This window comes from Neophocaena asiaeorientalis, unplaced genomic scaffold, assembly GCF_003031525.2.
Source record: "Neophocaena asiaeorientalis asiaeorientalis breed wild unplaced genomic scaffold, Neophocaena_asiaeorientalis_V1.1 scaffold192, whole genome shotgun sequence".
NCBI lineage: Eukaryota > Metazoa > Chordata > Mammalia > Artiodactyla > Phocoenidae > Neophocaena > Neophocaena asiaeorientalis.
Window position 1 is genome coordinate 1,363,675 of NW_020185326.1, and position 23,407 is coordinate 1,387,081.

Consider the following 23,407-nt stretch of genomic DNA (forward strand, 5'->3'; position numbering starts at 1 on the left):
TTTTTTTTACATCTTTATTGGAGTATAATTGGTTTGTAGACTTTTTGATGATGGCCGTTCTGACTGTGAGGTGATACCTCATGGTAGTTTTGATTTGCATTTCTCTAATGATTAGTGATGTTGAGCATCCTTTCATGTGTTTGTTGGCAATCTGAATATCTTCTTTGGAGCAATGTCTGTTTAGGTCTTCTGCCCATTTTTGGATTGGGTTGTTTGTTTTTTTGAGTTTGAGCTGCATGAGCTGCTTGTAAATTTTGGAGATTAATCCTTTGTCAGTTACTTCATTTGCAAACATTTTCTCCCATTCTGAGGGTTGTCTTTTCATCTTGTTTATGGTTTCCTTTGCTGTGCAAAAGCTTTGAAGTTTCATTAGGTCCCATTTGTTTATTTTTGTTTTTATTTCCATTTCTCTAGGAGGTGGGTCAAAAAGGATCTTGCTGTGATTTATGTCAAAGAGTGTTCTTCCTATGTTTTCCTCTAAGAGTTTTATAGTTCCTGGCCTTACATTTAGGTCTTTAATCCATTTTGAGTTTATTTTTGGAGGCACTACTAATTTAAAAGAAATAATAACCATTAAGTTATATTAATTTTTCTGACATTCTCCAATTTCTATCAATGTGTATGAAATGGAGCAGAACCCTGTGGGGTCGTCGCTGGTACAAATACTTTCAGTGTCCCCCATTTCTTGTTTGTAGGAAATAGGCTTCACTCAGCCTCCGTAACCTTCCCTGAGTTCCAAAGGGCAGATTCAAACAGTTCCTAATCAGGGAAGGGAGGGAATAGAGACAAGGGAGGAGCAATCAAGAAACAATAGTGCAGCCTTGGGGCAGGGTCCTGGTTCCTCCTCAAGGAATATACATAACAGTATCTTGAGTTCTTCTGCAGAACTAAGGCCCCCAGCCAGGTAGAGGATGGCAACTTCAGGCTGAGCACAAGATGCTGGGAGCACTGCCCTGTTACCTCATCCCCAAGCCAATCAGAAGAAGGTCACATGCCCTGCAGCCCTCACCCCAAATTTTCCCTATAAAAACTTCTCCCCAGAAAACTATTGGGGAGTTCAGGGTTTTTTGAGCATGAGTCACCCATTCTCCTTGCTTGGCCCTGCAAATAAAGAAAGTCTCTGCTTTCTCTGCTCCAAACTCCGACTTTTTGGTTTGTTTGGCCTCACTGCGCATCAGGCACAGGAACTTTTGTTCGGTAACATGTGGAGTCCGTATACAGATTTGTAAGCAAAGTATATGCAATACATACTCAGTTTTTTTTTCATATTTGTAGGTGATTTACTAAAAGCTAAAATTTTCAGGTTCATCATGTTTACTGATTGAATGAAATAACATAGAATTAATATGCCATAAATAACTTAATCACTCCTCTCGTTAAATATTTATTTTGCTTTCCAGGTTTCTACAGTGTTTCAATTGTACTGCAAAATATCTTTCTATTTACAACTTTTAGTTTTTCTTCCTTTCTTATTTTTCTCCTTTGTTTTTTGGTATTAATTTCCATGTACCAGATTATTTTATCAAAAATGTGTGCAGCCCTCCATATATATTGATAGCTTGATTTTATAATCATCACAGGAATATTCTTATTTCTTCAAAGCATCAGCAATGTAGCCTTAAGTACTCTGATCTATATATTTTAACTTTCCTATGTGATTATACTCAGCTCTTTAATCCAACTGAATTATATTAGGTAAAAAGTGAGCTTTCTCAATGTTGATATGCAAGCTTTCAAGAAGTAGTCATTTAATAGCATTCCGCACTGTTTTCAGGCCTATGGACAAGAATTATATTTTGAAATATCACCTGATCTATTTTTCCTTCTTGATAATTAAGTTGTTTTTAATTTTGCATCTATCTCATCATTAAAGCTAGACAGAGAAAAGAGGTTTATTGCATAATTTAAGTCAGAAAGAGAAAAGATAGAATCATATTTTGGCTTTTTAGCTCCTGAGTAGATTTTTGCAAAATTATAGCAGAGGTCATTCTTAAAGCCCACATTTTCAAGAGCCAGGCTTGAGAGAGAAAATCTTTGTTTTCGTTTTGGAATTCTAAAAACTTGAAAGATCTACAGACCAACGCTTAGGTCATAAATTTTATCCATAGATAGATTAGAAAAGGGTACACGATGATGTAAGAGTTAGTTGAAGAAACAGAAACATTACCAGCTGACAGGAAAAGGAGAAGTAGAAGGGATGTGACTACAACTTTTCTGCAGTGGGCCTCTGAAGGTACCCAGCTCTCTACCTCATTTTGGGGTCTGTGATGAACAAACCTCAGGGTGGTCCCCATAATCCCCACCTCCTTGTGTCCAATCCCTTAAATAATCCCTACCCTTGAGTAAAGGAAAGACCTGTGACTTGACTCTAACCAATAGAATATGGAAAGTTAACAGGATGTCAATCCCATGATTAGGTTATGTTTTATGGTAAAGGTAATGGGATGTCATTCCTTTGATTATGTTTACATAAGATATCTTAGCTGAGTCTCTCCTTGAGGCCTTGAGAAAATAAGCTGCCAATTTGGAGAAGCCCAAATGGAAAGGAACAGCGAGCAGCTTCTAGGAATTACTGGTGGTCTCTAGGATCTGAGGGCAGCCAACAGCTGATAGCCAGTCAAATACCAGGGCTCTCAGTCCTACAGCACCAAGGAACTGAATTCTGCCAACAGTCTGAATGAGTTGAAAGTAGAGTCTTTCCCAGTCTTTCTTCAGATGAGAACACAGCCTGGCCAACACCTGGCTTGCAGCCTGGTGAGACCCTAATAACAGGACCCAGGTAAGCCGTGCCTGGACTCCAGACCCACAGAAACTGTGAGATAATATGTGTGTTAATTTAAGCAGCTAAATATGTGGTGATTTGTTATTACCACCAAGAGAAAACCAATATGGGGTTGAAATCCTTAAGGTGAGAAAGATTGATTATATGAACCCCAAATAGGTTAAGAGGATCCCACAGAAGGAAGAACTATCCCCTAGGAACTTGGAGCATAACTTATGGGTTTGGAAGCCTTGTAGAGAAACCCTTAAGCATTTGAATAGTAGCTGAGGGCAGCACCTAGATAGAGGCCTGAGGGCAGCCTCCCCATATTCCACACTGCCCAGTGTTGTATGGACAAGCATCAGAAAATTCTCATAGCTGCTTAAGAGATGTGTAGAAGTGGCTGAAAAGCCAATGGCTCAAAGAATCCTGGAGTTAGAACAAGGTGGACACAGGAGGCATGTTGCTTAAGGCTTCAAAAGAAGATGCAGCCCACATCAGGAGATGCCAGTGTAAGCCAGAACAGAGAGAGAGGTGCCCACAAAGCTAACTCCCCTCACTGAACACGAGGACAATTCATAAGTCCACTTCCACCCCAGGAAAGGGAAGAAGGGAGTATGGGAGAGAAAGAACCCTAAGGGATTGTGTTAAATCAAATAGATTGAATATCCTTAAATTGGCCTATTTTGTTTTTCACCATCAGTAGGAATGGAAATTTGAAAGCTGTATTAAATTTTAACTATAGAAAGTAAAGTGGCACTTTTACAACCCAAAATGCCACTGACTTGGAGACCATAAAATTTGGGAACCCCTATATTTATTATATCAAATTAAAAACAATATTTATATGTATATATGTGTATTAATAATATATTTAGGCTTTATTTTATCCTATTAGGCCCACTTTCTGATTTCTGGCATATATTGTAATTTCTGTTGTCTAACATTTTTTTGTTGATTCCTTTATGTTTGATATTCTTACAAAGAACTCACTAGCAATTCAGGAGGTATCTTCCATTTCAAGCTTTATTTCTCATATCTTTTTAATGCTTTGTTAGAACAACAAAATTCTCTAACACCAAAGCAGGGACCTTTTCACTTGTGTCTGCATTCTACACCAAACATTTATCATATCCCTAACACAGAGCTGATTTCGTTTCCACAAGTGATGTGTCAACAGTTATTAAATTATGAGTGTTCCCAGCCTTTATCCTAACTCTGGGAACTAAAGAAGATTCTGGCTTGAAGTCCTCAGTCTCCTGACAGCTGGATTGGGCTCAGTTCTCTCAGGGTTTGTTATGCAGAACCAGGAAGAATGCTAGAAGCAGAGAAAACAGACTATGGCTGAGAAAATCTTGGAACAGAGAAAAGGAGATTTTAAGGTCAATTTAAAATGAAAGAAATGTGGAAAAGTTGCAATGAATAAAGGAAATGAATGGGAAAGATAAAAAAATTTTAATATTACTACACTGTATGTATCTCTCTTCATGCTATTTGAAAAGTGCAAATAAAGTATATGTTATTTTAAGATTATTTTGTGACTAGATGTATTCATTTTAACCTTGATAATGCTTATTCTAGGCACTATATGAATTTATGTAATTGTTTCTCATAAGTACTTGCTGAATATGTTCAATTTCACGATGGTTCAATATCTTCATTGTGTTGGGTCATGAGAAGAGTGTGAGTATTCACGGTGTGAGGTTACAGAAGCATTGAATTGGCCAAAACTTTCATTCTTTTTTTTCTGTAACATCTTAGGGAAAAATTCAAAGAACTTTTTGGCCAACCCAATAAATGAAAGGGCTTGGACTGAATGTGGGCTAACCCCAGGATATACTATGGAGATGTTTGAGAGTTTTTTCTTAACCTATAAATCTCTGGTTTATCTTTGGCATGTTTCTCCTGAAAGTGAACACAATGCATCTAATTAATTTTTCCCATAGATTTATACAGATTTATAGATTTATAAATCCCATAGATTTATGTGTATCAGTCACTTTGCTGCATAACAGATAACAAAACGATCTCAGCATAAAGCATAGCACTTATTTCCCACTCACCAGACAGTTGTTCACTGGAATTCAGCTGATCCAGGCTGAAGTCATTTGGACTTGGCTTCAAGCTGCAGTTGGGTCCAGGTCTGTTCTACATACCTCTCATGGTCTTTGGACCAGCAGCCATCCAAAGAATATTTTTCTTTGGGTGAAAAGTGAGAGCTCAAGAAAACAAGTCCAACTGTGCAACCACATATCAAGCCTTTGTTTGCATCATATCCACTAAAATTCCATTGGTCAAAGCAATGGGTTAGCCAAGCCCCAAATCAAGGACTAGAGATATATATTCCACCTAGCATGAGGCCATGTTACTAATACAGGAGAATAGAGAATTGAGATTAATAATTCAACTTGTACCTACTGCTAAATTATATTTTTATTATACACACATCTATTTTATAATACATTATATATGAATACATTACTAGAGACTTTCCTAATATACTCATAGGATTCAGTGTAATTTCATTATCATCATATTTTCTGACCTTGTGAAAAATATAGTCAAAGATTGCATTAGCTAGTTTCATTTCTTTAAACCACAGCTCCTGACTACGTAGACAAAGACTTGCTGGCATTACAGAATCAGAACAAAATAATATACAGGCAACCTACAGATACTGTAGTCACTTGAAAATTATGGATGCAAAAGCAGAAAAGCTATAGACAATGGGAGATTATATCCCATATACATACAGACTGTATCCCATACACACACAGATGCCTGCACCACTAACTGTGGATGCTGCCAGGCCACCCACTTCTGGAATGAAGATGATATATTTCAGCACTGGAGAAGATACCAGTAAAAAAAAAAAAAAAAAAAAAAAAAAAAAAAAAAAAAAAAAAGTCTCTAATAGCAAATTTAAACCCCATGATGTTGAGGCTGATAAACCAGGAAAATCACAGCTTGATTTAGAAACCAGCAGGGAGCTAGCAGGGAGTCTTAAAAAGGAAGATTGAATAGCTGGTACAATAGCAAAGGAAGATTGTTTTTGCTGAAGACCATTTTCAAAACTCCACAGAAACATGACTGAGCCACCAACCAGATGAAGGACTTCAGGAAGAAGCCATACTAAGGCTGGAGGAAACTGCAAACCTCTCAGCTAAAAAATACAAATGAAGATTAAGGCAGATATGGCCATTAGAAACAAATGGGCTGCAAGTGTTTTCATTACCAGAAAAGCTCAGCCCTCACCTTAACGGCATCAAATATCAGAACCAAATAGGGGTCCCTTTGCTTGAGAGTAGATCAGAGGAGAAACACCAGACTACACAGCACCAGCTCCCCCATCTGTGGTCACAGTAGTAAATTCTGCCTCCCATTTTTACTGCTATCAAAGAAATGGGATTTTAATTCTGCTGTGGAACCTTGGGCTATTCATTTATTGACTCTCTGCTGCAGGCATCAGCTATTTATAATTGATTTAAAACTACATAAATATATTAATATGTCTACCCTCTTCTTACGTTGGAAATTTTTTTTAATTTTGCAAAAATGCATTAAGCTCTTCAAAAAAAAAAGAGGTGTCATCCCAGTCCAGAATACAGTAGTTATTATTTTCATCCTGCTTCATCCTAATCAGTTTCATTATACCAGCATCTTTAATGGACGGAATGTTTTCCCATTGAGCTCTTGGTAGAATTCCATGTGATCGTAAGCTAATCACTGCTGCTACTGTCTCAGTCTTTCTCAGTCTGCCCTCCATAGTGTATACTGCAGTGATAGAACTGCTGGGGAGGGGAACAATTGATTTTTTTAACCCAATTATGGCACCCCCAGAAGAAAAAGGTACAGTGTTTTTTGAGGGGATTTCAAATTCAGGAAGAGGTCATTCCTCTTTCACTAACAATTTCTAGATGACTAGCTCTCATTTTAAAGAGAGGTTCAGTTCCCAGAAGGTTATCCTTCAGCAAAATCATGAGATCTTTTTCTTTTCTGTCTGCATCAATTGTAGCACTCGGAAATGGCACAGAGGATAACTCTGTTTAGCCAAAACTCACACATCACAATATAAAGTATATCCAAACTCATTTTTGAGTGAGCTGGCTTATACCAAGCCAACTCTTCAATCTTTGGATCAGGATAGAATTCTTGTCAATTACAGGCTATGAAAAAAAGACTCTGGTCTTCCTTATGGAGAATAAAGGTTGCCCTTGGACTAAACTTTTCCCAAGAACATTCCAGAAGCACCATCCCAAATCACCTAAACTTTTACATATTGAAATATTTCTTGATATCCTGACTATGTGGTTGCTGAACAGAGATCCTGAGGAGGATAATGAGTTATGAGATAAAATTTCCAATGACATTCCAACTGCAGCCATGGTAGGTGTCATTTCACAACTGAAATAGATAACATATCTCTGGATATTTTGTGGTCCAATATGAGAACAGAAAATTATGATTCATGCCTATTTATGTGCATTATTAAACAGTGAGAAAACCATTCCCTAAGACCTCCTTCAATATTAAAACTTTAAGAGTTTTCATTTATATACTCTGACAAGTGATAATCAAGTAGCTCTGTGATTATGTTCATCCCTATGTATTAGTTAGATAATGGTTCAAGAGTCAGCCAGGGCTAAAGTGGAAATTAAAAGAGCATGGACTTTGGAGTCAGAGAATCAAATCTAGGTTTGCCTCCCAGTCCTTTGAAAATGACTCAACCTCACCAAGCAACAGTTTCATCATCTATAAAATGTTAGCATATCATGTATACAAAGTGCCTGACATAAAAAAGACACTCAAGATAATAAGCTCTAGAATAATGAAGATTTACCAATTCTTGTGCATGCTCTGAAAACCTCCCTTAAAATCTCTTTCTAAAGAAACAAAAACTATTTTTTTAAAAACAAAATGCTTTTCACATATGTAAGTAAGGTATGAGATCTAGAAAGGCAAATAGCCTTTAGAAAATTCCCAAATTATTTTGGCTACAGTTATAAAATTCATGCTACAAACTGGGCAAGAAAAAGTCCTTTAAAAATGTCACAACCTGTAATGGGCCAAGTTTTATTCTATAGCTCATTTGGATAAACACTAAATTGGAATGATTAGAATAAAAGAGAGAGATAGATGGAGGGAGACTGCCATATTGGCCTCTCCGCGTCCTATTTGAGTTCCCTGTGGTGCGTTGTTTAGGACAAGAATCAGGAGATCCAAACGCTCAGCTAATAATCCTGGTGGATGTTGAAAAGGCCACGCTCTTGTCACAGCTGATAACTTACTGCCCTGACAACAACTAGTCTGAAGACACCACAGCTGTGTTCTTATTCACAGCTGAAAGACAACTATTGGCAGTTCCTAATTTATATGTTGGTAATAACTTTGCACTGAATTTGGTTTCCCAGGTATAGGTGATCATGTGGTACAAAAGAGAAGCCATTTCTCTTTATTTTTCCAGTATAAGGCCAAAGCTTAAGCACTATGTGAAATAGTCAAGATGGACTAATAATTTTTTGCTTCCTTTTCATCAACTCATTTTCTTAGTTCCTAATACTCTTTTTCTCCTGTTTCCAGTCCCTCAGATTGCCCAAAACTTCTTTAGAGAAATCCCACTGGTTCTTTTCTACATCCCCAAATTCCCTTATAATACAAAATGAATTCCTTTCCCCCCCACCAAACTTCCCAACACGATATTAATTTTACAACAATTGGGGTAAAATAATTTACACTAATGTGTGATGGATAGTCCCATAATCATGAGGGTTATTTGCATTTTTAGAAGAGGATGACTATTGCCAAAATTAATGCCTAATTAGTAGAATATAGGATAATGTTACAAGGTTTCAAGTCGACATAGCCTTTTTTTTTTTAACTAGGTTAACAAGAAAAGAATAATTAAGCTTTATATGGATGAGCCCTCAGGGTCTGCTCCTCTAAACTGAGTTATTTTTTTTCTAGATTCTCTAGATTCATTCCCTCCTCAAATTCTGCCACCATGGCTCCTGTACCAACTCCACATATTTTTTGGTTTCTACCCGGAAAGCTTCTTATAACCATGAGGTCTCTCGCAATAGAGACAGAGAAGTTACGTGGGAGAGGGCACAATTGGACTCATGTGTGTTATTAGTTAAAGGTGAGCACACTTTTCATCTGAATATTGATTTTTAAAACCTACACGGTTACTACTGCATTAAAGACAGACCCAGAGAGAAACATGCCATTTAATATTGTCGCCATCTACAAAAACAAAGCTAGATATGGGCAGAACTTGAAATATGTCAGGGTATAGGCAAAAAAAAAAAAAAAAAAAAAAAAAAAAAAAAAAAAAAAGTTTTCCAAACCTTTATAAATGTGACAGAACTGATAGCCCTACAAGAAGCTTCCTCTTCCTGTGGAACTTGAAAGGGTTCACAGGAGTCCACGCACTGCCATGCAGACAACTACCAAGAGCTGTCACCACAACCCCAGTACACAGGCGAAAGCTTGAGCTCCAGGAGGTTAAATGTCACATCCATAGGGAAACAGAGATGAGAACAGCATCCAGGTTCTTGACTCACACAGCATCCTTCACTGCAGCCTTTCCTGGGCTACCTCCGAATATCTCAACTTTCAGTCTACCCGTGCCGGGTACCAGAAAACACATACGTGCACAAAAGCACATTTTAAATTGTGAACATTTGGATTTGTTTTTGTTTGACTCTCCAACGTGGGTTCTTAGATTAGTAGTTCTCATCTCAAATCTGGTAATAAAAAGAGCTTCATCTTCTCTGAGTGAGCCAATTTCGAAATTGGTCTGATTCTTACTACCAACAATGCAGCTGGGATGAACTTAAACTTTCTAATCCACACTGCCACTCACTATGTGTGACTTTGTGCAAATAACTTTCTTCAGGTACGATTTTCTATTCTATAGAATGGGAATCATAACACTAATGCAATAAAGTTATTTTCTGATTTGACAATAATATCTCTCGTGGATTACTGCAACTGTGTCACACCTGGTCTCCTGACTTGCATCCTAGCCCATCTTTCCTCTACTTATCAACAGAGCAGCTAGAGTGGTCCTGGTAAAACATTAAGTCCGTAAGTTCTTCTTAACTCTCTCCTTCCCAGTGCCTTCTCATCCCTTTCAGAGTAGAAGTCAAAGTTAATGATTGGCTTACTTTGTCCACCGCCTCCTCATTGCCTGTCGGACCTCACCAGCCATCACTCTCGCACTGGGTCATGTTGCTCCAGCAACTCTGGACCCGTCACTACTCTTCACACATACTGGAAACACTCCTGCCTCAGGGCCTTTGCACTTGCTGCTTCCTCTGCTCGGAAATTCTTGCTTTAAGTATTCATATGAATCACTTCCTCACCTCCCTTTAGGTCTTTATTCAAAAGTAATCTTCTCAGAGGGGTTTACCCTGGCTCCCCTATCTAAAAGTACTACCCAGTCTCCTCCATAATACTTCTTTTTTGCTGCTTTATTTTTCCCCTCAGTATCAACTAACACATCCTACATTTACTTACTTGTATGTTTTATTGTCTCTCTCTCCCACTAAAATATAAGCTCGATGTTAGCATTTTGTTCACTCATTAACTATGTGACTTTGTGGAGGAAAAAAATATCCTCAACTTCTCTGAACTAGAGTTTATTCATCTATTCCCCTGGACAGTTCTACAGCAATGCCTGCACATAGTAGGAGTTTCATAAATGGTCACTGAACTGATGACTGAATCTTTTAAAAGCTTTCAAAATTATGACCACTGAAGTGTGAAAAAGGGGAAAGAAAAAGGAAGATGTGGGGAAAGGAGAGAAAAGAATCATGTCAGAGATGTTCCGATTACAGTGATATGGAAAAGGAGAACCGAGCAGCATGAGGAAATGGGAAGGAAATCAGGGTAGCATAATTGAAAAACCCAGAAAGGAACAAGAGGAAGCACAAGAAGGAAGGGCCGCTCTTCACCATTCAAACAGTATTTGAAAGATTCAGCTATGGTTTTATCATGAGCCAGGGCAGCACTGTCCTCAGAACTGTGGGAATCATCCTCCATTCTATGAACAACCAGTGGAGGCATTCCCCCCAAGTAGTCCAGGACTCGTGACAGGCCTAAAGAACACACAACGGGCACCAGCAGAACCCATTAACCATCCCGGGAAGTAAAAACGGAACCCGGGTAGTAAAATAAAGTCTAACCTTTCTTTCCTTGGCGCTTAAGTCCAGTTCCACTTACTCATGGGGTGCCGGTGCAGAGGCCTCGCACTCAGCACTCCAGACCCGAGTTCCCGGTGAGAAAGGGCTGCACTGACGCCTCAGCTCGGGAGCCGTGCGCAGTAACCGCGCAGGTTACTCAATTCAAGATGGCGGCAGCGGGCCACGCCCAGAGACGCTGCGTGCTCTGCCTGGGGCAAAAGCAGCACAGCTGTGCCTGCGCGGTGAGGACTCTGCCCCTCCCCACTGACGAGATCCCTATAAAGTAGTCCCACCTGTAGCCTGTCAGGGAAAGCACGTTCTCTGGGGTGCGAGCCTGCACCTCTCTGTTCTCTGATCAAAGAAAAAAACTTTACTTTGCTTCTAAACTGAACTTGGTCTGTTCTATTGGCTCCAAGGACACGGGTTAGTAGGACCCTTGTCAGGGACTGACTGGAAAGGGTTAGTAACACAGCGGCTCTCGAATGCCATTAACAGATGAGATCCAACTGTTCTTCATCACCGACTACTTTCTTGGGAATCTGGTTTGAACATACATGTAATGCCAAGTACTCAGATAATCACTCGAGGGCATGGTCATAATGTCATATTCCTCCATGCACACATACTCATACACAGACAAACACACCTCCTTACTACACAATTAATTGATTCCCAGTCTTCCTGTAAGGCAAGGACCACAAAATTCTATAGTTTTCTTATTCAGATCCCAATCAGTGGAATCATCTGGAGCAAGAGGAAAGTTCCAGCGTCCACGCATGAGAGCCTCTCTATGGCCTCAGGAAGAATCCTTCCCTTCTGGTTCAGACTCTACTGTGATTTCCACTTTTGCCTCATGGGAGTCTTTTCTCCGGCATCCCAATCTTGCAAAAGCTAATTAGAATGTCAGGTAAGGTTAGCTCTGAGATGACTTTCAAGATCTGTGCTGAGGAAAACAACATTCACTTTGCAAGCTTCTTGGGAATTTTATTTACCTAGAGCCTCTTCATCCCAAGGATTTAAAGCAAGATGGAGACTGTAGCTCATGAATCAAAACAACTCTCCAGAGCTAAAAGCTAGGTGTATTTGCATAACAATTTACCAGATCCAAACAGCAGGGCAAGGTCAGGTAAAATAAATCGCCAAGGTCATGGTTCTCTGGAAGTGTTATTGAGATTCAGAACTCCTGATCCTGGGTGCTTGCTCTGCCCCATGGATATATCTCTGCTACTCTCCTTCTAAATGAAACTGTGGCATAAAATAAAATAAATGTACTGTATGTGTGGAAACCACAGGCCTACCCTTAACCCTCTCCTTCCTTCTAACTCCAGATCTTTCAGATCATGGAGGTAAAGATCAAATCATAACTCACTGACCTCATTGTATTACCACACAAATGAAAGCACTTACTAGTAACAGTGATCTGGAGGACCCTTGGTCTAAACTACAAACTGCTGTTGACTGTGCTTGAAAGTATACTTTCAAAGTATTTTAAATCTCTTTAATTTCTTGATCAAATAATTGCTTCGAATTCACTGTTATAATTTTGAGAACCCCAAAACATTGGGATCCTTAAAAATTGGCAAAGGCCCATGAGCCAGAGAGCACGAAGCCGAGATTCAACGTGTATATAATTCTTGCTTTAATACCCTCAGCTAGAAAAACCGTTAAAGAAAGACATCGAAGAGAAGCTTCTTAAAATCACGGCCTCTTTCAACCTACTGGATTTCAGATTCCTCGGGCGCAACTCCGAATCCAGAATTCTCCCTCTTAGGTCGCAAGGAATTTCGCAAACTATGACCCCTAGCCTTGGAGGGGAGAGAACTTGCCAGGGGCGCGGGAAGCGCCACCCGGGAATCTCACCAACAGTGGGCGTCTAGCACAGCCAAGCGACAGGCTGGCGCCAGGGCTCAGCAGCAGAGAGGCGCCGGCTGAGGCGGGGAGAACTTTGCGCTCCCAGCAGAACCACCCTTTGCTGGCCAGTCGCGTCGCTCCTCTGAGGAAGCCAGCGGCGGCGGCGACTGGGCGGAGAGAGGACGAAAGAAAGGAAGAGAGGAAGTAGCGAGGGAAGAAGAAAAATGAAGCCAGCGCTGGGAGAGCCCGCGAGAGGGTGGCCGACGGTGGAGCAAGGAGGATTTGGCTGCTTTTCCGCACCCCGGGCGTGAACGCCTTCTCCTGCGCGACCCCAAGGAAATAAGTGGGTCTCGCCTGGGCGAGAAAAGAATCCAAGTGAGAACCTTGCCTCCTCGGTCACCGTTGCCCCCTAGGAATCCCAGCCGCTTCTCAGTCCTGCTTCCCCGCGGGGCCGGACGCAGTGCCCAAGCCGCCCTGCGGATGGGGCGGGCGGGGAACAAGCACCCAAGCCGCGGGTGACCAGCGCCGCCCGCCCCGCTCAGCGCAGGGACCGGGCGGGCAGAGGATGCGAGGCGGAGGGACTTGGGAGCAGGTCCCGAGACTGCCTAGGGCGCGCTAGGTTCCAACTTGCATGGCCCGGAGTCCGCTTCAGCTCCTGGGACAGCTTCGCCACGCGGAGTGAGCTGCCGGCGGAACCTGGGGGCGGGGACCTTAGGCTGAGGCTGCCCGGGGGAGAGCCGGGGTCAGGAGGGGGCGCGCTTTCTCCCTGCGGGTCTCAGTAATGAGGAGATTGAGTTTGTGGTGGCTGCTGAGCAGGGTCTGTCTGCTGCTGCCGCCGCCCTGCGCACTGGTGCTGGCCGGGGTGCCCGGCTCCTCCTCGCACCCGCAACCCTGCCAGATCCTCAAGCGCATCGGACACGCGGTGAGGGTGGGCGCGGTGCACTTGCAGCCCTGGACCACGGCCCCCCGCACGGCCAGCCGCGCCCCGGACGGCAGCCGGACAGGCGCCCAGCGAGATGAACCTGAGCCAGGTACTTGGCGGTCCCCGGCGCCCTCGCCGGGCGCACGCTGGTTGGGGAGCGCCCTGTATGGCCGGGGGCCGCCGGGCGCACGGAAGCCCGGGGAGGGCGACCGGGCCGAGACCCTGTGGCCTCGGGATGCCCTCCTCTTCGCCGTGGACAACCTGAACCGAGTGGAAGGGCTGCTGCCCTACAACCTGTCTTTGGAAGTAGTGATGGCCATTGAGGCGGGCCTGGGCGATCTGCCGCTCTTGCCCTTCTCCTCCCCTAGCTCGCCGTGGAGCAGTGACCCTTTCTCCTTTCTGCAGAGCGTGTGTCACACCGTGGTGGTGCAAGGGGTATCGGCGCTGCTCGCCTTCCCCCAGGGCCTGGGCGAGATGATGGAGCTCGACTTGGTCAGCTCCGTCCTGCACATTCCAGTTATCAGCATCGTGCGCCACGAGTTTCCGCGGGAGAGTCAGGTGAGAGGAGTCTGGGGCGTGGAGTGGAGATGGGCACCGCTGGGGGCCGGGATGGTAGCGGGGGCGGAGGGTGGGCGGAGGAAGAGAACGCGGGTGAAGACCTGCGGGTCGTGGGGCTTTGCAACTTTGATATTGTTTAAGGATCGGACCATATCCGTAGCTTACAGGTAGAAGGATCTCAGTAGAAGTAAAAGAAAACATTTTAAAGCGCAGATGGAAATAAAATGAGAGGTAGAGTAGCAGATGGAAGTAAGGAAGTGGGAGAATATGCGAAAAAATCTTCACGTTTTGACCAGTTGGGAGAAACATAGTGGATACCCTATGGAAGTATTGAATAGAAGTCGAAGTTCGGGAGCGTGGAGAGCAGTCGAGGTTCTAATGACTAGCGTGGGGAATGGGCATAGAAGATCCCAGACTGCCAGAGTCTTTCACTCCCCTGAGGAACTCTAAAAGCACCTGTCGGAAAGAGCACCTGCCCCTTCCGACTTCTTTAGACGATGTCCCTGAGCTTTAGGCGACGGTGTAAAGAAGAAAACACCTCCCTCTGAATTCCTTTGAGTAAACAGAAAATCTGCAATTAGTACAGAAGCAATAGGTAGAGTGGTTAATTAGTCTTGGGTATTGAAAGGCATTAGAAATATTATCTGATACCGTAAAAATGGATGGGAGGACTCATTTGGGATTGTTTCTTTGTTCCTACTCTCTCTCTATGTGATATGGGTTCAAAGACTGGCTATATTTAGTTGTGTTCAGCCCATTTCTGCTCCAATTATCTAGAAGTAAAGAAGACTATAATGATTTAGTTTCCTGTGGGTTAACAATATATATATATATAGTTTCAATAAAGGAAGCTACTTGAGAACTTAACTGTTGACAATAAGATAAATATTTACAGAGAAGGTGGGGTCCTTTTAGCAATAGGAGTTTTCTGCATTTTGTGCATTATTTTTTAATAAAATATCAAGCATTATTGAGTCTTGCACAAAGTATTTATGAAACAAATAGGTAGTTGGTGTTGGTCCCATTTTAAAAACTGAGAAACTGAGGAAAGTTCTGGGGCTTGATCAACATTGGTTGGTGTACTAATAATAGAGTCCAGACTCGGGAGAATTTCTAACTCTATATCATTTTCATTCTATCACTGTAGCTGGAAAAAAATATTTCTAATCTCTCTTCTACTTTCGATATATATACAGAGATAAAAAAATAAAATGAGTAAGAGCAAATATATGTGAAAAGTTTGATCAAATCTATGTGTAAAATATAAAGAGAGTACTAAAGGTTTCTTTTCTAGAAAAATGAATCTTACATTTTTAATTTTAGGAAGGGCAGCCTCAGGCTACTTTCAGCAGTTGCCCAGAAGATTTCTATTTAATGCTGAACTGTAGAGATTTGATCTGCAGAGTGCAGGCTAATTAACTTTTATCTGAAATATTTCCGTCACCTGAATCTGAATGACTGTAGGCAGCAGATGGGAAGGCATGGAAAACAGGTGCACAATGCTGCCAATGCCCAGTGTTATAAACATGAAATTGCATCCATAAGGTATATCATTATTAATAGATATGCAGAATACGATCTAACAAATGCAAGAGTCAGCATCACTTGCTTCTCATCATTGCTTCTTTATTACCTAATACTTCATACATGCCAATAGTGTTCACATTCTCCAGACTCCTTTCCATTTGTAGATTGTTTGGCAAGAGTCTTAAATAGCAAGAATTTTCCCCAAAATTAGTGTTCCTTAGTTAGAAGTGAAATTGTCTGTGCTCCATGATGAATTTTTGTAGTATACAGCACACTACAACTTGGAGACCAGAGAAACTGTGAGGAAGCATCTAGAATAAGTAAATTTCAAAGCTTTAGGATCACTGAAGGACGAAGAGTCCTCCAGGGACAACCTTGCAAGCTGACAATAAAATAAACTCTATGTCAAGCACATTTACTTCTGTATTTCAATTCAGAAGTGTATTTTAAATCACTGTTGTCATTGTTACTTTCATGACACATCTTGAAAGGGAGGGCTTATTTTATTAACTCAGATCTAGTTTGGCCAACTGAGGACATTTTCTTTCATTTATCTTTGTATTTTAAATTCAAACATATCTAACCTGTCTTACTTTTAGTATATAATTTAAATGTCATTCTATAATGTCCTATATTTAAAATGTCCAGCTCAATGTCAAGTCACTGTAACATGTAATTTTAGGATATGACCACCATCTGCTTTCAGCAAAAATAATAACTGATCTTCCCCTGGCTTCTGAAAAGTGGACCTTTCTCTAATACAATGATGTGATTTTTTTTAAACTTTCTCAATATAAAAGAATGATGAAGTCATTTTACACATTAAATCAAATTGACTTAATTTAGCCACTGTCCTTATTAGAATCTATGCCCAGTGACCTAATTTGTTGACTGTGCCAGTGCATGATTAAAGGATTCTAGAAGAGAGTGGACTTGTCCACACAATCAGACAAATCAAACTTGCTTTTAGAGCAGGAGCAGCCACGATGTTTTCTCCCACTTTCTTTTGGGCTACTGATTTCTTTCATATGAAACCTTTAATTAGTAAATAATGGTTTTGATGGCATCCTGCCACAACTCCTGAATGGAAAGAGATACCACTGATATGATCAAACCCCTGAGAGTAGCATAGTCGTTTTATGTCAGTATACTATTTATTTGAAACATAAACACATAGGTTCATCAGCTTGGAAGGAACCAACTTCCTTCAATCAGGGAAATCCATTAAAATTAGAGAGTTAGCTACCCACTTTTGGAAACCGTATGTGTATTATCACTACATAATAAAAGCTTAATACAACATTACATATAGGATAGAGTCAAAGCATGCTTCTACCCCCAAAATTCTGACTTTATCACACCCAAACCTCCACTTGAGGCCAACTAAATTCTGTCCCCATGACCTTCAAATAATGATTCTGCACATGGATGCAGTTAACATTTACATTTAAGTAACATTCAGCTCCTCCAGTTCTTTCTTTCTCTTCACTCCCCCTACTACTTTTTCTTCTGAGAGTTTGTATTGTTTCTCCAAAGTTAATGCCTCAAATTTACCTACTGAGGTAGTGACAGATACACATTTCTTTCTAAAATGTGTATCTCATGTTAATTCCATATTGGTTTCATTAGGCAGAGTTAATGGAGTATTATAATTGGCTTATAGATTCAAACCCACGCAATTAAAAGGTGACCACACTACTATTTTCTTCTCTTGTTGAATGTACCATGTGCCTGTCTCGCGAGCCATATATGCTAACTAATTAGCATATGTTTTTTCCCATGGAAATATAAGTGTTTTGGATGGTCCATTTTTATAATACAGGGCTAAGTACTGAATTCTGTTTATTAGAATTTCGCTTACATGGTGCCACTTCTGTATGGTACAAGGGACAAAGCAGTGATATCACAATATAACTTACGTGCCTCATGAGGGGACAAGTAAAGGACATTTATTTTTAAAACATCTGATCTCAACTGTGGTGGTTTTCCTTGACTTTCCCTATTCAAGGCACTGTTCTTTCTCCTCTGGGGGAAATGTATTCTGCAATTCATGATGAATGGCTGATAGTAGCACCTAATTGTTGCTGACTTCAAGGTAAATGATTTCAAATTAAATGTCAAGTGATGCAAAACTTTTCTTAGCAGTGATCTTGCACACGTTCCTCTTGAAAAACAGAGACCTGGGATTAATTTGGAATTTCCATTCTGGGAATTTTGTTTACAATGCTTACTTATTTTTCTAGATAAATAGAGCAGAAGAGACTAGCACACACCATTCATTGGGCAATTAATCTGTCTCACCCCTTTTCTTTGGGCCTGCCATAGAATAGTCATAGAGAATCTTGGGTCTTGATCTCCTTGGCTATTATATCTTAGAGTTAACTTATGACTGAATCAACTGAAAACCCATTTTGGTGTCTAATTCCTTAATGTTTTATCTTCTGGTGTGGCAGAAATCACCTTGGATTTTGTGCCACTAGATTTTATTTCATGAATACCTCCGGTCACATTCCAGTCATGTTGGTTAAACGAGCATGACATAATGAAAGGTATATTAAACAGTACTCAAAAAAAGACTCAGTGTACCTCTGCCTCTTACTGGCCATGGAATCTTAGTGACTCTATCTGTGAGCATCTAGGCTTGTCAATCAAAAGAAGGTTACTTTACCAACCTGACAGAGTTGTTGTGTGAATCAAATAAGAAAGTGAAGTACTTTGGAAAAATTTATAGTGTTAGCTAAATAACCAGTAGAGAGGTGTCGGTTTTGATCTGATAAGAATCATTCTAGTCCTAATTCACCACTAATTCTCCATTAGTTGCTACTAATCAAAATAGAATGTGATTCACAGCGTAACATGTCTTCATCTTCCACCTTACTCTCTACCCACTTCCTCATTTTATTTTTCTTAAAAAAAAAAAGTAAGTGGGTTTAGCACCCACCTGCAAAAAGAACTATGTTCCTAACTAGCTTGCACCCTTGCCTAGGATTAAAGACATGCCATAGGTACTGTTTCTATACCAATGGCAAATCTTTATAAATGCACATCATCAATGCAGTTTCTAGAGCCTTAGGTATTGCCATAGAAGCTTCAATAAGATGCCCAAGGTTTTTCAGAAATGTTGGTCTCTCTCATTTCTCCTATAGGAGAAATTATAGTAAATTCCTCATGAGACTATGGACACACAGTCTAACCTCTCTACCCCAACTCCGCCTACGATACCACTAAGCCCACTGTTCGGCTCATCTGACATTATTTTCTTGGCAAGTCTTTCTTAATGAAGAAGGCAGTGTGTTGGTTCATATTTGGTTCATACTGGCACAAGCTCCTTATCTCATCTTGGATAGACAACAGTTTGCAAACCAGCTACTTTGAGTATCATTGCCCTAGGCAAATACGTGGAGCTCTCATAACAAGGTGTTGTACACTTTAGTGGCACCACTAAATGCAGAGATGAGAATCTCATTGTCTTTTCTCCTGCCTACTCTAGCTACTCCCATTCACATACACAAAAGAGTAGAGAAACAGTACAGCACTAGAAATGGGATGCAGAATCTCTAAAACTAGGCAAGAAGGAAGAAAGGACATCTCAGCGTCTGCCACATTGCTTTCTGAGTAAATGCATGAAAAACAAACTAATGGCAATCTTTAAGCCACTCATTTCTTTCTCAGATCTTTCCTGTATGGGAAGGTGGGAGAAGAGAGCAATGGGGAAAAGGTAAACAAGAAGTAAGCCAGCCACCTTCCCTCAACCTAACACCTCAGCTAGACTTTCAGATCTCCTGACAGTGAAGGAGTCAGACACTTTCAGGGGAGACTGTGTTTCTCCTGTACTGAGGGCATGGTTTAAAGCATATTTCACACTAAATATCCAATCATAGAAGTTTATTACATATTAACTTTGTCTTCATTTTTCTTATATGCACAAAAAATAGTGGAATAAAAAAGGTGCAAGATTAACTTGGAAGACTAACCACTTGATCTAAATGAAAAATCATTCTTTACAGCATGATATCTAAATGTAGCATCTGCTGCTGTACCAATTAAACCATTATATTAGTGCACAGTCTGCTGACAATGACTTTTAAATTATGAAGTAGAGGTCAATACTTCTTAAACAAATTTCCTTTTTCTAGCTTACATGTCGTAAGTGATAGTTCAAAGTCCTCCATGATGAACGCCAAATTTTGATAAGCTGTACAAGACACATTCATTGTCAACTTTCTTGAGAAACAGAGATGTATTTCTAAATTTATTATTTAACAAATACTTTTCAATAAAGTATTGATACCAAGTGTGTTTATTTCAGAATAAAAAGTTGTTACCAAATATTAAAAAAAGTTTAATTAAATGAATCATGATATATCAATATCTTTACAATGGAATACTGCATACCCATTCAAAATGAAAATATTTGTTGACACAGAGAGATAAAAAGTATACATTGGGGCTTTCCTGGTGGCGCAGTGGTTGAGAGTCCACCTGCCGATGCAGGGGACATGGGTTCGTGCCCCGGTCCGGGAAGATCCCACATGCCGTGGAGCGGCTGGGCCCGTGAGCCATGGCTGCTGAGCCTGTGCGTCCGGAGCCTGTGCTCCGCAACGGGAGAGGCCACAACAGTGAGAGGCCCGCGTACCACACACACACACACACAAAAAAGTATACATTGTATGTAAAGTGTAACCTTCTGTAAAATATAAAGTCTAGAATTTTATTTATAAAAATGTTAAATGTGATTGTAACTGAATGGTAGAAGTCCACATTTTCCCCTGTGTATGCTTCTATTGATATTTTTCTAAAAATAAGTATGTATTACCTACACAATTAAAAATAATAAGAGAAAAAAAGACAAGTTACCTTCAAATTTCCTCACCAGTGCTTTTAATACTTCGTATGAAAGTATAGACTTCAGGAACAAATTAATTGTAGTATATGTTTAAATTTATCCTTTCACATCTATATTTCAATTTTATCCTCACAATTATTTTGTGAAGTGAGCAAGACAGTATTTATTTTACAAATCAGACAATAATAACATATAGATGGAAGAAATACAAAGTAGGGGTGAAGAGAATAGGTTTTTGAGAAGCACAGACCTATGTTTGAATCTTAGCTCTACAACTTTCTAGACATCTTTCCTTGAGAAAACATGCCTGATGTCTCTATGCCTCAATTTTTGATCCACAAAATATGACTGTCTCATAAAGTTACGGTGAGGATGATATCGTGTCTGCAAAATTCTAAGCACGGTACCTAGAGCACTGTGTATTCTTATTCTAATGATCATGCTTTTAGCACATAGTGTTGATGTAGCTTACTAAAAAAACTAAATCAGAATGAGAACTCAAATATTCTAGCTTGCTCTCTCCAGAGCACTTCTAGATGCATTTTTGTATGTATATGATATTTAGGCTTAAGCGATCTGGTTCCAGTGGACCAAACCTAAGGAAGAAAAAAAAAAAAGATTCTGCTGTTTTGAAAGCGCACTTAGAATTCCAACTCACTGAGGTGCACCTCAGGTTAGGTATGTGTAAATTTGGTCAGCAATGAAGTGAACTTTGAGGTCCAGTTTCAACTAGTTGCTTTTTTTGTATGGATTCTAAATGATTGGATCTTTGGACCAGTTATGTCAGAGGTAAAAAGTAGTGTTCTATTTCTATCTGTCGGTATTAGTGAGGAATTCACAAGTCTTATCTACTACCCTGATTTCTCATAGGAGGCTTCTAGGAACTAAAGGAGCAGTAGAAACATGACCCAGTTGATGGTCTAGACTTCTTGGGGGAGAAGGGGAGAAAGGGGTTGTTAGAAAGGGGAGAGTCTTACCTGACATGGATTGAATGTTCAGAAGTTTCCCTTTTTTCATGCAGGCTTTATCCATACTAATGGAACTGACTTGTGGCATTTATTAGATCAAAGTTTAGACAGTAGCACTGTTATATACTAAGGATTATAAAAAAGGATATCCATAAGGCAGACTGTTTGGTTGAATCCTAACTATAACAAAATTGTTTGATGTGTACAATTTTCAGGGACTTTTAAAATGTGTATCGCTTTTCTAATTATAAAAGTAATGCATATGCGCTACTACCCCATGGGTGTCCTCATATAACCTTCAGTAACATTTTGATATATTTTATTCTCTCAAGGATAATGGTTTAAAATTTTTAGAAACACTTGGGTCCAAGTAAAAGAAGCCTTATTGTCACTCCAATTGGACGATGGCATCAAAGAACAGGAGAAAGGAATTCATCTTTTTTTTTCTGAAAAGTCAGAGTTGACATGGCTTTGAAGCATGGACATTCTGAGTTGATGGTATTTCTGTATTAAAAGGTGGTATTTTCCTTTGTATTTGAGTCTAGCTTTATATTTTCATTGCTCTGCAAGTGCTAAGCCTGTACAGTTCCAGACAATGGCTCTGTCTGGATCTTTCAGTAGCATTCTTAGGAATGACTTAGACATGGGTTGTCACTACTTTCTTCTCAGTTAGGGGTGGTCATTAACTGAACTTTCAGTATCAAGCACTTTGATGGCTGCACAACCTGCATACAATCAATTGGTGTATTTTTCTATTGAAAGCCTCAACTCAAAGCCAAACAAAAGTTGGGTGAATACTCTCCAGTTTAAAAATAAAAATTTTTATTTCCATAAACGAAGTTAGATGCTCAGCATGTCTTTATCTAATAGAATTACAATCTGGCTCAGTTGTGGAATTCTATTTGTTCAGTCCCAACCAGATGTACTTAAACAGGGATTCCATTAAGCAAAGAATTTGCTTCTATGTGTTGTGAATTTAATAGGTCCATATAGAGCACTATTATTGTTTTAATGCTATACGAGGAGTTAATTTGAGTCACGTCACATAGTGTGTTATACACATAAGGAAATGAATGATAAATGCAAGCCTGAATTAATCCAATGTGCCTTCGCCTGGTTGCAGGCACAGAGCGCCATCTAGTGGTCTCTAAAATATAGCTTTAAGTTAGAGCATCCTAAGAATCCAACCTCTCAAGGCAGGAAAGGACTCCAAGCAGCGTTTAGTCCATTTCTTGGTCTTTTGACTATGGGAAATCTAGGTTAGTCCATCTAAGAAAAGATCTTCTTCTGTCTTCTAAGAAGATCCAACAATCTCTGCTGTTCTGTCACCATAATTGCAGTTATAAACCTTAAAGTAAGATAGCTCAGAGTGTGTGTCTAGAGAGGTTGGGAGGAAAATGTGAATGACTAACTTTAGAAATGTAGGATAGATAATTATTTTTAGCAGCTGTATTTACTATCACTCTGGTTTATGATGCAGCTTGAAAAGATGTAGCCATTATTGTGTTAAGCATATCATTTGTTCCTTTATTTCTGATTATTAAAAATTATGTTCTTTGTAGATAATTCTTAAAGTTAATAAAATGCCAAAGAATAAAATTAAAATCACCCATAAACCCAGAAAGGCTCAACCCACATAGAATGGTTTCCCCTGCATGCCAAGTTATATGTCCTCCCTTACTCCAAACAGCAGTGACCAGCCTCCCAAGTTAAGTGCTCAATATAAAGCTTAGAATACAGCAAGAAATAAAATAGCAAAGCCCTTGCTGTTAAAGAACTTATATTCTA

General features: G+C 40.1%; 1 protein-coding gene across 1 annotated transcript in view; it reads left to right on the forward strand.

Moving 5' to 3' along the window:
• The first annotated feature begins 13,579 nt into the window (after positions 1-13,579).
• GRIN3A (glutamate ionotropic receptor NMDA type subunit 3A) overlaps positions 13,580-23,407 on the forward strand; it is a 142,514-nt gene continuing 132,686 nt past the window's right edge. Inside the window, exon 1 of the mRNA XM_024734446.1 lies at positions 13,580-14,278. Coding sequence (XP_024590214.1) covers positions 13,580-14,278 — 699 coding nt within the window. The remainder of the gene's footprint in view (positions 14,279-23,407) is intronic.